Source organism: Hyperolius riggenbachi, chromosome 3 (assembly GCF_040937935.1).
Source record: "Hyperolius riggenbachi isolate aHypRig1 chromosome 3, aHypRig1.pri, whole genome shotgun sequence".
Lineage (NCBI taxonomy): Eukaryota > Metazoa > Chordata > Amphibia > Anura > Hyperoliidae > Hyperolius > Hyperolius riggenbachi.
Window position 1 is genome coordinate 5,524,444 of NC_090648.1, and position 17,716 is coordinate 5,542,159.

The 17,716-nt window shown below is 48.0% G+C and overlaps 1 protein-coding gene across 1 annotated transcript in view; it reads left to right on the forward strand.

Moving 5' to 3' along the window:
• The window catches only part of LOC137560811 (uncharacterized), a 146,460-nt gene that overhangs the window by 22,454 nt on the left and 106,290 nt on the right, over positions 1 to 17,716 (forward strand). The window contains exons 6-9 of the mRNA XM_068271946.1: positions 2,332 to 2,421; positions 6,770 to 6,996; positions 15,669 to 15,802; positions 16,869 to 17,108. Coding sequence (XP_068128047.1) covers positions 2,332 to 2,421; positions 6,770 to 6,996; positions 15,669 to 15,802; positions 16,869 to 17,108 — 691 coding nt within the window. The remainder of the gene's footprint in view (positions 1 to 2,331; positions 2,422 to 6,769; positions 6,997 to 15,668; positions 15,803 to 16,868; positions 17,109 to 17,716) is intronic.

The following is a 17,716-nucleotide window of genomic DNA, read 5'->3' on the forward strand; positions in this document are numbered from 1 at the left end:
TGCACAGGTGAGTGTCCCCTCTGGTTTATACCAATAATACATGCTGCACAGATGAGTGCCCCCCTCTGGTTTATACCAATAATACATGCTGCACAGGTGAGTGCCCCCCTCTGGTTTATACCAATAATACATGCTGCACAGGTGAGTGTCCCCTCTGGTTTATACCAATAATACATGCTGCACAGGTGAGTGCTGCCCCCCTCTGGCTTATACCAATAATACATGCTGCACAGATGAGTGCCCCCCTCTGGTTTATACCAATAATACATGCTGCACAGATGAGTGCCCCCCTCTGGTTTATACCAATAATACATGCTGCACAGGTGAGTGCCCCCCTCTGGCTTATACCAATAATACATGCTGCACAGGTGAGTGGCCCCCCTCTGGCTTATACCAATAATATATGCTGCACAGGTGAGTGCTGCCCCCATCTGGATTATAGTGGGATATCTCTCATTTATTCCTCACATTCACTCCCTAACCAGCTCCCCTCATCTCCAACTCAAAACCATATCTCAAATCGGACCTTTTCTCACTCAGGACACAACCAAAATGTTAGTACATGCTATTATTATATCTTGCTTGGACTATTGCAATATATTGCTTGGTGGACTTCCAACTAACCGACTAGCACTGCTCAATTCTGTACTGAACTCGGCTGCTCGTCTCATTCATCTCTCCTCCCGCTCTTCCTCTGCTGCTCCTCTCTGTCAAGCTCTTCACTGGCTGCCAATTAACCAGAGGATTCAGTTCAAACTCTTAACCCCTAACTTACAAAGCTCTCCACAATCTCTCTCCCCGGTACATCTCCTCACTAGTCTCCAGATACCAACCCAAACGCAATCTCAGTTCTGTAATTTCTGTAATCTCAGTATGAGCTTATTTTGTCCTCCTCTAGAATTACCTCCTCACATTCACTTATAGAAGACTTCTCACGTGCCTCACTCCTCCTCTGGAATTCCCTTCCACAGCATATCCATCACTCTCCAACCTTTGCTATCTTTAAAAACTCCCTTTTTCTGACAAGCATATGCTCTAACTTAGGTCATTCTGCTTCAACCTCTCAAATTGTACTCCTTACTAGATAGATAACCTAAACACACACTGCCTGTATGCATACCACATACCTCCCCACCTCTTGTTACCCCCTTTAGATTGTAAGCTCACAAGGGCAGGGTTCTCTCACCTTTTTGTGTCATGTAATTTGTTGTTCATTTCATAGCTTGCTCTCTGTTATACATTTTAGTCATCATATTATATCTGTCGCTGTAATCACCAGTTCTGTATTTTGCACCAGTGTCCATATTTGATGTATATCATTGTCTGTATCGTTATGTATCCCTTGTTTTCCTACTTTGTACAGTGCCATAGAATATGTTGGAGCTTTATAATAATTATAATTATCATACATGCTGCACAGGTGAACACTAGGGATTTGTGAAATCATCGTTGGCAGATTTTTATTGGACTCCTGGATAGTCAGTGAGAATTTTGCAAACCAATTTCACGAAACTGGCACATTCGATTAGACAAAACAGTTGCAATCAGAAGTAAAACGATGGTAGATTGAAGAAAGATGGTTAATCAAATATGAATTTTGATCAATATTAATGGCTAAAATCGATCAAACTAACTTTTTCTTTTTACAATCTTTATTCGGAAAATCCTTGTTCTTTCCAATCATGACTTCATGGCGAAATTGACTTGCCAATTAGTGAGAATCTCGCCAAGGGAAATTAGGGCTAATTTGCTGTGAGATCAAACATTTTGGTGGTTGGATAATGTATGGCTGAAGACCCCTCCGGTGACACAGGAGACCGGGGTGTGTATCCTGGCTGGAGCTGAAACCTTTTCAGTAAAGAGTCCTCGGACAAAGCAATGTACACACTCTGGATGAAATGTGGCTGAGGTGGTCGATAACAACCGTCTCTGCCACGTACCTAGTGTGTGTACAGCATCCCGATATCTCATCCAGTGATCATCCTGGTGGACTGACCCGGCTGAGCGCATTGTCTTCCTCACTCACCATGCCTGCTCTGTGATGTAGATTGTGCAGCGCTCCATAGCACAACCCTGCCTGCATAGCTTCAGAACACATGGCTAGAGACCAGGGACACATCTGTACAGGCTCGAGGGGTGGAGCACCCAGTCCCTTTGGGTCTCATGGCTCATAAGTGTGTTCCAGGCTGGAGACTCCCGGACAGAGCGTGGCTGCATCTCTCCCACAGGAGAAAACTGCTATACCAATCTTACCATCTCATTTCATTACTCTGCTCTGATACAGAAAACAAATGTCCACAGATTGAGAGCTGCTGTATTATGTTATTTCAGGTACACCCCAGTGTCATCCGCCGTGTGCTGCTGACGAGGTCTGCAATGCCGGAAGCTGTAAATGTAGCCAGACCATATACCAGAACCAAAGTAAGTCACCCTGGTCTTGTGTTTCATGTATGGTTATTACTCCTGACTACGTCTCACACTGACATTTAGGGGTGTTGTTGTCGTTTTGGTCAAAGCAACTTAAAGAACGCCTCCAACGTGTTTTTGAAGCCAAAAAAATTGGTCAGGTGTGAAGATTTGAATGACTTTGGCAATGACCAAACTGTGATGGTTACATAACTGGTTCAGAACATCTCCACATTTGCAGGAGTTGCTGGTCTGTTCCCAATATGCAGTGGTTAGTACCTTCCAAGAATTGTCAAAAGGACAACCAGTGAGCTGGGGATGGGGTCAGTCAGAATGATGATGTGAAGCCTGGCCACCTCTGAAGTGGCTACAACGAACACGTGAGCATCAGACCCAGTCCATGGAGCACTAGGAGAAGGTCACCTGGTCACCTTGGCCTCCATATCTCTCTTATTACAGTTGTCATTTAAAGTGGAAATCCAGCATGTAGGATAAATTCAAGGGTTCCTCTTCTTACAGCAAGTTATAAATACCTGCTGTTATTTAATCTCCCAAATCCTTCCCATAGCTCGGGGGCTGGCCTCTTCCGGCATGTAGCCCCGCCTCTGCTTAAATACTCCATTAGGTTTTCTCTATCTCGAGAATTTATGCTGGATTTCCGGATTAACAAACCTTCAGCTAACATCTAGGTGACGGATATGACAGGACACCTTCGCAGGATTCCATACCTTGGCTGGTTACAATATTTTGGCAATGGAGTAGACCTTCAGAATATTATGATTATTATTCAGGTGTTTTTAATGTTTTCACTGGTTAATGTGTATAACTTAATTTCAGGCCACAGGAACATCAGCGAGACTATGAAAAGCACATTGGAGTATGATTATAGAATTAACATTACATTATGAATATGGAAGGCACATTAAACTGAGAGCAGGGATTAGCAAGAGCACAGACTGATTGCAGTTATATATATATATACAGTGGGTTGCAAAAGTATTCAGCCCCCTTGAAGTTTTCCACATTTTGTCATATTACTGCCTCAAACATGAATCAATTTTATTGGAATTCCACGTGAAAGACCAACACAAAGTGGTGTACACATGAGAAGTGGAATGAAAATCATACATGATTCCAAACATTTTTTACAAATAAATAACTGCAAAGTGGGGTGTGCGTAATTATTCAGCCCCCTTTTGATCTGAGTGCAGTCAGTTGCCCATAGACATTGCCTGATGAGTGCTAATGACTAAATAGAGTGCACCTGTGTGTAATCTAATGTCAGTACAAATACAGCTGCTCTGTGAGGGCCTCAGAGGTTGTCTAAGAGAATATTGGGAGCAAAAACACGGTGAAGTCCAAAGAACACACCAGAAAGCTCAGGGATAAAGTTATTGAGAAATTTAAAGCAGGCTTAGGCTACAAAAAGATTTACAAAGCCTTGAACATCCCACGGAGCACTGTTCAAGCGATCATTCAGAAATGGAAGGTGTATGGCAGAACTGTAAAGCTACCAAGACAAGGCCGTCCACCTAAACTCACAGGCCGAACAAGGAGAGCGCTGATCAGAAATGCAGTCAAGAGGCCCATGGTGACTCTGGACGAGCTGCAGAGATCTACAGCTCAGGTGGGAGACTCTGTCCATAGGACAACTATTAGCCATGCACTGCACAAAGTTGGCCTTTATGGAAGAGTGGCCACAAGAAAGCCATTGTTAACAGAAAAGCATAAGAAGTCCCATTTGCAGTTTGCCACAAGCCATGTGGGGGACACAGCAAATATGTGGAAGAAGGTGCTCTGGTCAGATGTGACCAAAATGGAACTTTTTGGCCAAAATGCAAAATGCTATGTGTGGCGGAAAACTAACACTGCACATCACTCTAAACACACCATCCCCACTGTCAAATATGATGGTGACAGCATCATGCTCTGGGGGTGCATCTCTTCAGCAGGGACAGGGAAGCTGGTCAGAGTTGATGGGAAGATGGATAGAGCCAAATACAGGGCAAACTTGGAAGAAACCCTCTTGGAGATGCAAAAGACTTGAGACTAGGGCGGAGGTTCACCTTCCAGCAGGACAACGACCCTAAACATAAAGCCAGGGCAACAATGGAATGGTTTAAAACAAAACATATCTATGTGTTAGTATGGCCCAGTAAAAAGTCCAGATCTAAATCCAATTGAGAATCTGTGGCAAGATCTGAAAACTGCTGTTCACAAACACTGTCCATCTAATCTGACTGAGCTGGAGCTGTTTTGCAAAGAAGAATGGGCAAGGATTTCAGTCTCTAGATGTGCAAAGCTGATAGAGACATACCCTAAAAGACTGGCAGCTGTAATTGCAGCAAAAGGTGGTTCTACAAAGTATTGACTCAGGGGGCTGAATAATTACGCACACCCCACTTTACAGTTATTGATTTGTAAAAAAAATTCGGAATGATGTATGATTTTTGATCCGCTTCTCACGTGTACACCACTTTGTGTTGGTCTTTCACGTGGAATTCCAATAATATTGATGCATGTTTGTGGCAGTAATGTGACAAAATGTGGAAAACTTCAAGGGGGCCGAATACTTTTGCAACCCACTGTAATTACATGAATCCTGAAAGAGGGCCAAATGAGGAAGAAAGAGAGACAGGGGGGCAGGGTTCCCAAAGAGGGACAGTTGTGAGCTATGGTCTCCATTTTGACAAGTTTCAGTTGCTTTTATTGTCCATGTTTCCGGCTGTTGTGAACATTTGTCTTTCTGCAGAGGGTTATCACCTGTTTACATGTAGATTGACCACGTCCCTCATTAGCTGTCTTTTCCTTTAAGTAGGTCCCCAGGAGGAGGAGCATCTGTGAGTGTGTGCAATAGCAGCCATGGTGGTTTGGCTTTAGGTTGTAGCCCACTTGCCCCTCTGCCAACATAGCCATTTATTTATTGGTGTGAGCGGTGCAATGTGTCACCCTTCCAGAGATAGTACGTAGATTTTTAAAGGTTAAGAACCACAAATGGCTTTCAGCCTGAAACCCGGGTACCAATGCATGAAGTGTTTGCTTATGTGCCGACTGGAGCAGGTAGAGTAGAGACCAATGCTAAGGAGGGAACTGTGAAAGTTGGCCTGGCCTAGTTCAACATATCCTGCGGTTTTGTTTTGTAGCAAAGATCCTCCATTTTGACGGTATAGAAAGGATGTAAAGCTATGACTCCATAGTCTGCAGTCAAACAAATGTTCACAGTAGCCTTGGAGTATTGTACTGTGAACTAGCAGGACATTAGATTATGACTATGATGGGACATTAGACTAAAACTGTGGTAGGACAACAGACTATGGGCTTGATTCACTAAAGGGTGCTAACACAGTTAGCACGCCTAAAAGCTTTGCACGTGCAAACTAGGGTGCTAAGTAGTTTGCACGGCAAAGCTGTTACTGTTCACGGGTCGTAAAAGTTTGCGTGCGTAAAGTTTTGTGTGCACCGCTTCACGTGAAAAATCAGTCGCTTTGCGTGCAAAGTATGCTTATCACGCTACTTAGCACGCAAAGCGGCTGATTTTGCACGTGAAGCGGTGCACCCAAAACTTTGTGTGCGAAGCACGAAACTTTGCATGCACAATCTTTTGCGCACATATTAGCCCGTGCAAAGCCAGTTTGCACGTGCTAAGTGGCTTTTCACTGGCGTGCTAACAGTTAGCACGCTTTTCTGAATAATGCCCTATGACTAGGCACATCAGATGGAGTGCGTCTCTGAGGAACAGTGGGTGATAGCAGAGGTGTAGCTAGGCTTTTCAGCGCCCCGGGACAATGGCAGTTTTTGCACCGCCTCTGGACAAATTGGGCATGGCCACGCATCAGAATGTGGGCGTGGTCATGGGTGGAGCCAAATGTACAAATGCTGTTTAGATAGCCAGATGTGCCCCCCCATTAAATAGCCAGGTGTGGCTCACTTCCCCTCGTAAGGATAGCCAGATGTGCCCCCCTTGTTCTGCTGCTGTTAACACTTCAGAGTGAGGGAGAAGCAGGGGCGCTTTGGGCAGCCAGCGGGCCGCCTCTCACTTACTTGGGGGTGCAGCGGCCATGCTCTGCGCCCCCTTACAGTTCTGCGCCCGGGGTCTGTGTCCCCCCTTACTCCCCCATAGCTACGCCTCTGGGTGATAGACATTGCTCAGTGTTCCATGTAAAGCACTGAAGGACATCTTATAGAGATATAGATAATAATAATAATTGACAGGAATTTATATCTGGCAGAGGATCTGGCTTTGTTTCAGTCCACACCTAACAATATGACCTGTTTGGGCCAGACCCGTCCTTTTATTCCTCACTGCTGGTAGAGATGTGAGTGTGGAATGTGACTGAAGTATTTGTGTGTTTTCTCCTTATAGCGATCTCAGACATGAAGCCGCCATTGGTGTGTAGTGACTTTGCAGTGACCGTGTCCTTCAGCAAATGTCTCCTCACCTACCTCAACTATGATCTGACCTCAATGCGCATCAACAACAACAACTCTTCACCTGACTGCAATCTTGCTTATGACGGCGTTCAGAATGGCATTAATGTCAGAAGCATTGAAACCAAGATCATCCCTGGATATTGCGGGAACGTTGTCACAGTAAGAGAAATTCCATGTCTGCAGTTAATGGAATCCTGTAGTGACTAGGATGGAAAGTGGGATTCTCCAGGTGGTCCGAGATAGAGGGGGGAATGTACTCACAATCTATGAGCCCTTTATTCCCATCCTTGTTGCTATGGCGGGGGTGTTCCCTTGAATAATTTGCACTGTTATCCAACAATCTGATAGGTTAAACAGTCCTAACCTTGTCTTCCCAGTGACATAAATCCCACCCACCTCCTCTCATTGCACAATCTTACAGGCTAGTGAGAAGGAGGTGGGTGGGACATGTGTTACTCAGGGGAAGGAGAATAGCACTACATCCAGGTCAGCTCTGGCCCGGAGTGAAGATCACTGGAAGGATTACCACCCCAGTTTTAGGAGGATGGGAGGAAGGATCTTATGGAAGAACCCCCCCTTGCCTTCCTATCTGTGACCACCATCTTTCATGGTCACTATAGTGCCCCATTATATAATATAACAATACTGTTTATGTATGAAGAGTTATTGCACATAGTATTTGGTTATCGTAAAGAACGGTGTTGTCAAATTTCTGTACCTCGGTAATACCAGGATGGCAATCATTAGTACCTGTAGCAATAAGTTTAGGTGCAGTAGTACAAACATGCAGCATTCAGCGCATCGAAACCTAATGTAAGGAATTGGAGCCCATAGCCTTACCGTCCTCCCTGGGACAGATAGTGCATCTAACTAATCCTGCACGGGAGCTGCTAGTACCTACATATGTACCATGGGGACACACCAGCAAGCTGTAATAGGGGAAGAGGGGAAGCACTAGATAAAATCCTGGCCACAAAGGATCAAATACAATCTACAAAACATAAAATCCAGGCTCCTCACCTTGAGCTAGGACATTGGAGCAGATTTAATGGGGACGTGCTGGAAGTTCATTTGGATTTTAAGGCACAGTAGTGCTTGTTGCTCCCTAGGCAGTTCAAAGAGCCTACATAAATCCCCATTTATGGGGTCATGTTTCGCAAGCACTGGTACTATTTTCCAGGCTTTCCGGTTCTCCTACGTTCTCCAGTTATGGTGGACATGATAAATGAATCCTGCCCAGGCTTTCTGGATCTCCTGTGTTCTCCAGCCATGGTGTACCATAATAAATTAATCCTGTCCAGGGTTTCTGGATCTCCTAGGTTCTTCAATGTTCTCCAGCCATGGTGGACCATAGTAAATTATCCCTGCCCAGGCTTTCTGGATCTCCTATGTTCTCTAGTTACAGTGGTCCATAGTAAAATATCTCCCAATTTCAACCAATTGGATTTCCAAATCATCTATATAAACCTCGGCAGTAAAGCCCCTTGTTAGATTCAGACCTGTTACCCTGGAATAGAAGAAAACGCTTTCCTGAAGCCAAGTAGTGATCAGAGGAGAAAATCCCAGGATCAATTTTTCTACTATTTATAGTTGGAAGTGTTTTATGCTGGGGAAGGTACGTTTCTGTACCGTGTATCGACCAGCTGATCCGGCCAGCTGATAATATTCAGCTGGCCCGATCATGCCGCTCGGCCCCCGCCCGCTCTATTCCCGTCGGCGGACAATGGCAGGGAATCGAGCGGTGATAAGGAAGCGCCGGCGGGGACGAGCGGTAATCGATCTGCGCGCACGGACGAGAGGGGGCGCGGCTGGGGTCGATCCTGGGGCTAATCGGCCCGTGTATTCCCAGCATTAGTCTCTTCCTTCTGGAATACATTTGATCTTTTATTTCAAACTAAAGAAGCTCTGAAAGGAAAATATTATTATTATTGATGTATAAAGCACCAACATATTCCGTGGCGCTGTACAAAGTAAGAAACAAACATGGGGTACATAATAATACAGACAATGGTGTACACTAATATACAAGATACATAATTAGTGACAAAATACAAAGAATGATACAAAATACAAATTATACAATTGGTAATGACAGTGATAAAACTAACATGATGAATAAAATGTATAATGGTTACCGAGACACAAAAGGGGGAGAGAACCCTGCCCTTGCGAGCTTACAATCTAAAGGGAATGGGGGGGGGGGGGGACAGGAGGAGGGGTAGTATGCAGCAAATATATAGAGGCAGTGTGTTTTAGGATACCTAGTAGGAGTGCAATTTGGTCTTAGTACAAAGGAAAGTGGCCTAAGGTAGAGCATATGCTTGTCGGAACAAGTGTGTTTTTAGAGAGGGTTTAAAGGCAACAAAGGTTGGCGAGTGACGGATGTGTTGTGGGAGGGCATTCCAGAGGAGGGGTGCAGCGCGTGCGAAGTCTTGTAACCGTGAATGTGAGGAGTTGATTCTAGAGGAGGACAACAGAAGATCATGTGCCGATCTGAGATTGCGATTGGGTTTGTATCTGGAGATTAGTGAGGATATGTACCGGGGAGAGAGATTGTGGAGAGCTTTGTAGGTTAGGGTTAGCAGTTTGAACTGGATCCTCTGGTTAATTGGCAGCCAGTGAAGAGCTTAACAAAGAGGAGCAGCAGAGGAAGATCGAGAAGAGAGATGAATGAGACGAGCAGCTGAGTTCAGTACTGACTGGAGCGGGGCCAGTTTGTTAGATGGTAGTCCACAAAGTAGTACGTTGCAGTAGTCCAGACGAGAAATTATTCCACCTTATCACAGTCGCTCTGTAAAGACAGCTCTCTCACAATGGGCCTGATTTACAAAGCGGTGCTAACAGTTAGCACGCTGGTGAAAAGCCCTTTATCATGCCTAAACTCAGTTTAGGCATGATAAGTTTAGGTGTGATAAGTTTAGGTGTGATAAGTTTAGGCATGATAACTTTAGGCGTGATAAGTTTAGGAGTGATAAGTTTAAGCGCCAACTGGGTTAGCACCGCAGTGCACAGCTGATCAAAAGTTTTGCGCTAGCAAAGTCTGGTGCACTTTGCATAAAGTTTAATGGCGCTGCTTTGCGTGCGGGACTTTGCCAGCGATCTAAACTTATCTAAACTTATCATGCCTAAACTTATCACACCTAAACTTATCACACCTAAACTTATCACGCCTAAACTGGCTTTTCACCAGCGTGGTGCAATGGTTATCATGCCTAAAGTCTCTAACTGGGTTAGCACCGCTTTGTGAATCGAGCCCAATGACTGAAGATTTTCCTCCAACGTCCAGGGTGACCCTTGTGTCTATGGTGGTGACCTGATGTGACATCAGGTCATTTATAGCTTATTCATGAACAGCTGTCTTTACCCCACTTTAGTCTCCTCTATAGATGAAATACTGTACGTTTTTTTCAGTTAGCGTTTCCTTGTGTCCGAGGTCCTCTAAACCTTTTTTTGTGAAGTTATTGCCTCTTCTCATATGGTGAGACCATCCAGAAATCTCTCTGCTGGGGCCTGATTCACAAAGCGGTGCTAACAGTTAGCACCCTGGTGAAAAGCCCTTTATCATGCCTAAACTCAGTTTAGGCATGATAAGTTTAGGTGTGATAAGTTTAGGTGTGATAAGTTTAGGCATGATAAGTTTAGGTGTGATAAGTTTAGGCATGATAAGTTTAGGTGTGATAAGTTTAGGCATGCTAAGTTTAAGCGCCAACTGCGTTAGCACCGCAGTGCACAGCTGATCAAAAGTTTTACGCTAGCAAAGACTGGTGCACTTTGTATAAAGTTTAATGGCGCTGCTTTGCGTGCGGGACTTTGCAAGCGATCTAAACTTATCTAAACTTATCATGCCTAAACTTATCACACCTAAACTTATCACACCTAAACTTATCACGCCTAAACTGGCTTTTCACCAGCATGGTGCAATGGTTATCATGCCTAAAGTCTTTTAGGCATGCTAACTGGGTTAGCACCGCTTTGTGAATCGAGCCCCTAGACTTAAACTTGTATCTCGGCACTGACAAAGCCAAAGGCTGGAGTCACACTGAACCTCAGAGGCTTTCTGCGTTTCCAGGGAGGAACAGTTAGGTGTCAGTTACAGTAATCGAGATGGAAAGATATTGTAATGAGAACATCGGTGATGTGTTTCTATAATGTAACAAGCAGGCACGTGCAGAGGGGGGTGCTCTGGGTGCCCAGGCACCCCCCTTTTTAAAATCAGCAAAAAGGCCCCTCTGATCGCGCAAAATAAGCCCCGCCCCTACCGCGGTAAGCCCCGCCCACCCGCGAGAACCTCCGCCTCCGCCTGAGGCACTTTCAGGTGAAGAGGCCTGGATAGGAATCCTAGTGTGCCATACTGACCTCACCCTCCACCTAGGACCCATACTGACCTCTACCTCCCCAAGCACTCATAGTGACTTCTCCCTCACCCACAGGGACCTCTCCATCCACCTAGCACCCACAGTGACTTCTCCCTCCCCAGCACCCACAGTGACCTCTCCCTCCACTTAGCACCCACAGTGACCTCTCCCTCCACCTAGCACCCACAGTGACCTCTCCCTCCACCTAGCACCCACAGTGACCTCTCCCTCCACCTAGCACCCACAGTGACCTCTCCCTCCACCTAGCACCCACAGTGACCTCTCCCTCCACCTAGCACCCACAGTGACCTCTCCCTGCACCTAGCACCCACAGTGACCTCTCCCTCCACCTAGCACCCACAGTGACCTCTCCCTCCACCTAGCACCCACAGTGACCTCTCCCTCCACCTAGCACCCACAGTGACTTCTCCCTGCACCTAGCACTCACAGTGACCTCTCCCTCCACCAGCACCCACAGTGACCTCTCCCTCCCACAGTGACCTCTCCCTCCACCTAGCACCCACAGTGACCTCTCCCTGCACCTAGCACCCTCAGTGACATCTCCTTCCCCAGCACCCACAGTGACCTCTCCCTCCACCTAGCACCCACAGTGACCTCTCCCTCCACCTAGCACCCACAGTGACCTCTCCCTCCACCTAGCACCCACAGTGACCTCTCCCTGCACCTAGCACCCACAGTGACCTCTCCCTCCACCAGCACCCACAGTGACCTCTCCCTCCCACAGTGACCTCTCCCTCCACCTAGCACCCACAGTGACCTCTCCCTGCACCTAGCACCCACAGTGACATCTCCTTCCCCAGCACCCACAGTGACCTCTCCCTCCACCTAGCACCCACAGTGACCTCTCCCTGCACCTAGCACCCACAGTGACCTCTCCCTCCACCAGCACCCACAGTGACCTCTCCCTCCCACAGTGACCTCTCCCTCCACCTAGCACCCACAGTGACCTCTCCCTGCACCTAGCACCCACAGTGACATCTCCTTCCCCAGCACCCACAGTGACCTCTCCCTCCACCTAGCACCCACAGTGACCTCTCCCTGCACCTAGCACCCACAGTGACCTCTCCCTCCACCAGCACCCACAGTGACCTCTCCCTCCCACAGTGACCTCTCCCTCCACCTAGCACCCACAGTGACCTCTCCCTCCACCTAGCACCCACAGTGACCTCTCCCTGCACCTAGCACCCACAGTGACATCTCCTTCCCCAGCACCCACAGTGACCTCTCCCTTACTCAGCACCCACAGTGACCTCTCCCTCCACCTAGCACCCACAGTAACCTCTCCCTCCACCTAGCACCCACAGTGACCTCTCCCTCCACCTAGCACCCACAGTGACCTCTCCCTCCACCTAGCACCCACAGTGACCTCTCCCTCCACCTAGCACCCACAGTGACCTCTCCCTCCCCCAGCACCCACAGTGACCTCTCCCTCCACCTAGCACCCACAGTGACCTCTCCCTGCACCTAGCACCCACAGTGACCTCTTCCTCCACCTAGCACCCACAGTGACCTCTCCCTCCACCTAGCACCCACAGTGACCTCTCCCTCCACCTAGCACCCACAGTGACCTCTCCCTGCACCTAGCACCCACAGTGACCTCTCCCTCCACCAGCACCCATAGTGACCTCTCCCTCCCACAGTGACCTCTCCCTCCACCTAGCACCCACAGTGACCTCTCCCTGCACCTAGCACCCACAGTGACATCTCCTTGCCCAGCACCCACAGTGACCTCTCCCTCCACCTAGCACCCACAGTGACCTCTCCCTGCACCTAGCACCCACAGTGACCTCTCCCTCCACCTAGCACCCACAGTGACTTCTCCCTGCACCTAGCACGCACAGTGACATCTCCTTCCCCAGCACCCACAGTGACCTCTCCCTCCACCTAGCACCCACAGTGACCTCTCCCTGCACCTAGCACCCACAGTGACCTCTCCCTCCACCTAGCACCCACAGTGACCTCTCCCTCCACCTAGCACCCACAGTGACCTCTCCCTCCACCTAGCACCCACAGTGACCTCTCCCTGCACCTAGCACCCACAGTGACCTCTCCCTCCACCAGCACCCACAGTGACCTCTCCCTCCCACAGTGACCTCTCCCTCCACCTAGCACCCACAGTGACCTCTCCCTGCACCTAACACCCACAGTGACCTCTCCCTCCACCTAGCACCCACAGTGACCTCACCCTCCACCTAGCACCCACAGTGACCTCTCCCTCCACCTAGAACCCACAGTGACCTCTCCCTCCACCTAGCACCCACAGTGACCTCTCCCTCCACCTAGCACCCACAGTGACTTCTCCCTGCACCTAGCACCCGCAGTGACCTCTCCCTCCACCAGCACCCACAGTGACCTCTCCCTCCACCTAGCACCCACAGTGACCTCTCCCTCCACCTAGCACCCACGGTGACATCTCCTTCCCCAGCACCCACAGTGACCTCTCCCTCCACCTAGCACCCACAGTGACCTCTCCCTCCCACAGTGACCTCTCCCTTCACCTACCACCCACAATCACCTCTCCTTCCCCAAATCTAGCAGTGATCCTGCCTACCCCAGCACCCACACTGACCTATCCTTCCCCCAGCACCCACAGTGATCTTTCCCTCCCCAGAGGCTACCCTCCTGTCCCCTGCAGCACTTACAGGGACCTCCCATCCCAAAAGCAGCGCCCACACTGATCTCTCCCAACACACAGCATCCACAACTACTCCCTCCTCCAATAACTACAATGACCTCTCCCAGCACCCACAGTGACCTCCCCTTCCTCCAGCACTCATACTGACCTCTACCTCCCCCAGCAACCACACTGAGCACTACCTCCCCTAGCAGCAACCATGCCATTCATAGCAGTACCCACAGTGACCTCCCACTCCCTGCACCCACCGCAATCCCACCAATATTCAGCACCCACATTACACTCAACCAGTAACCCCCATTATAGCAAGCACCCAGTACTTGCACCAAGCAACTTTCACCTAATACTTATATCCGACCTCCATATGGCACTTAGTACTTGCATCATTCACCCTATAGCTGGCACCCAGTACTCACACCCACTTGGCACAGTACTTGCACATTATCTGAACTCACATAAACCAGTACTAACACCCAAAGTACCTGCACTCAGAATCCACATGACACACAATGCCCACCCATAGCTAGCACCTAGTGCAGGCAATGCACCAAGTATTCGCACCAATGTACCTGCACCCAACACCGACATGTTTCATCTGCAGTAGTTCCAGTTGCACTAAGCCTCCACTTGGTGCCCAGCACAAACACCAAACACTCACATATGACATCTAGTACTTGCACCCAGAACTCACAAGGGCTTGAGTAACTGCAATCAACACCTACATGATGCTTGACACCAACCCATACAGCCAGAATGCACATGACACCCTGTGCCAGCACCCAGAACCCACATGGCACCCTGCTTCTGCATTTAGCACTCACATGACAACAAATACCCCACTAGCCAGCACCCATTACCCAGATGTTACCATGTACTCGCTCCCAGTATCCACTTGGCACTCAGTATTTGCACCTAAGACCCACATGACACCCTATAACCCCCATAATCAACACCCACATGGCATAGTACTGACACAGCACAAAGTTCCAAAGCCATTATATGCACCTAGTACCCATCCATGGCCAGCACTCAAATAGCAACTAGTACCCACCCGTGGTCTGAACCCATATGAGACTCAGTACTCTCCCATGGCACACATCCAGACCACACATGGCACTCCCTACTCACTCATGTCCAACACTCACATGGCTCCCTGTACCAATTAGCACTCACATGGCACCCACTATTGTTTATCACCATCTGCTACTCATTCAGCACCCAATACAGCATAGCACCCACTGCAAATAAACACCCAATACAAACTGGACCTTGGTACCCACAGCAGCTTGACACGGACTGTACTTTGGCACATCGGCACCCACTGCAAATTAGCACAAACTGGACCTTTGCATTTTACCACCCTCTGCATCTGGGCACCCACTGCACCTTGGCACTTACTGCAGTTTTGCATCTACTAATGCTTAGCAACCACTGCATATTGGCAACCACTGCTTCTTTGCCTGAAAAGAAGCTTGGGTGCTTATCTAGAGGGACAAAGGTCCCAGTAATGAAAGGTGAATCCATGCCTACATCAGGCTCCACTGTGCCCACTCTAATAGTGCGCACCTATGACTGCTGATTTGAGGGTGGTGGCACCAAAGAAGTTGGTTGGAAGAAGACACAAAGTCTGCCTGATACTTCTATAAAGGTGTGTGTGTGTGTGTGGTGGGGGGTTAAGACTGCCTAGTGCTTTCTGGAGAAGGGGTATGACATACACAATTTAGCACGATTTATCGATTAGGGCCCCTTTTTCAAATTTGAGCACCCCCCCTTGAGAATCCTCTGCACGGCCCTGGTAACAAGTCTCCTTTTATCCGCAGTACAATTCCACCGTTTACATTATTTCCAACAACGTGACTATCGACCCCACAGAGAGTAACCTCACCGTAGGCCAGAACCCGCTCAGCATGAACTTCACCTGTGAATACGGCCTGACCTCAGCTTCTGTCTCACCGTAAGAACACATTGTTACTTTGTAATATTAAGAAACTGCATATTAATGTACAACCTAGTTCCTATAGAAGTCAGGACGTTGTGCAAAATGTAAATTAAAACACAATTTGTAAATTATGAAAACATTATATTTAACTCAAAGACAAAATAGCAAACACTGAATCTGAGAATTGTTACTGATATGTTACTAATTTATGAAGGATATTTGCTGCTTGATTTGATGCACCATGTCCTCCATGTGCTCCTCTGTCCTGCATATCCTCCTCTGTCCTCCATGTCCTCCTCTGTCCTCCTCTGTCCTCCATGTCCTCCTCTGTCCACTATGTCTTTCTCAGTCCTACATGTCCTCCTCTGTCCTCCATGTCCTCCACTGTCCTCCATGTCCTCCATGTCCTCCTCTGTCATCCATGTCCTCCTCTGTCCTCCATATCCTCCTCTGTCCTCCTCTGTCCTCCATGTCCTCCTCTGTCCTCCATATCCTCTTCTGTCCTCCTTTGTCCTCCATATCCTCTTCTGTCCTCCATGGCCTCCTCTGTCCTCCTTTGTCCTCCATGTCCTTTTCCGTCCTCCTCCTTTGCCCTCTATGTCCTCCTTTGTCCTCCATGTGCTCCTCTGTCCTCCATGTCCTGTTCTGTCCTCCATGTCCTCCTCTGTCCTCCATGTCCTCCTCTGTCCTCCATGTCCTCTTCTCTCCTCCTCTGTCATCTATGTCCTCCATGTGCTCCTCTGTCCTGCATATCCTCCTCTGTCCTCCATGTCCTCCTCTGTCCACTATGTCTTTCTCAGTCATCCATGTCTTCCTCTGTCCTCCATGTCCTCCACTGTCCTCCATGTCCTCCTCTGTCCTCCTCTGGCCGCCATGTGCTCCTCTGTCCTTCATGTGCTCCTCTGTCCTCCATATCCTCTTCTGTCCTCCTCTTTCCTCCTCTGTCCTCCATATCCTCTTCTGTCCTCCTCTGTCCTCCTCTGTGTGCAGGAAACAGGTCAGCTCTCCCTGCTCTGTGGCTTGTATACTCTACATTCAGCTGCTCATGTTATATTCCTGTGATGCTTGTGATTCCTTACAGACCTGCGCACCCCTCTGGGATCAGTGGAACCGGCTCATTTGATCTTGTTATGGTGGCGTATAAGGATGCAGACAACACCATCTTCATACAGGACAGGGATGTGGTGCAAGCTGGGAGTGACATCTATCTGGCAGTCTATGCACCGCACACTGATGGAGAAATCTTTCTGCTGAGGGTGGATCAGTGTGTAGCCTCCTCCACCAATAATCGCACCAACAGCGTCCCACTTGTGTCCGGAGGGTGAGTGCAATACGTGCAATATATGCTGCTAGTACTACAACTGCAATATCTTGTAATGTGGTGCCCAGAACTGGATTCCATATTCCAGATGTGGCCTTACTAGAGAGTTACACAGGGGCAATATTATGCTCGCATCTCCAGTTTTTATTTCCCTTTTCCCAAAAATGTTATTTTATGAGGAAGCCCCACAAAAATATATGATTACAAATGTACATAAGCAGATTAATACTATAGTCCACCAGATAATGTCCGTGAAGAGTTTTCCCTGAGTGGAGTGAAGGATCACCAGAGTCTGTATTCAAGAGTCCTTTCCCAGCTTACACCAGGTAGTTTTCATAAATCCAGGACAGATATAGCCACCCCCACACCTGTATTACAGCACTCACCGTCCTTAACCACTTGAGGACCACAGTCTTTCTACCCCTTAAGGACCAGGCACTTTTTCCCCATTCAGACCACTGCAGCTTTCACGGTTTATTGCTCGCTCATACAACCTACCACCTAAATGAATTTTGGCTCCTTTTCTTGTCACTAATAAAGCTTTCTTTTGGTGCTATTTGATTGCTCCTGCGATTTTTACTTTTTATTATATTCATCAAAAAAGACAT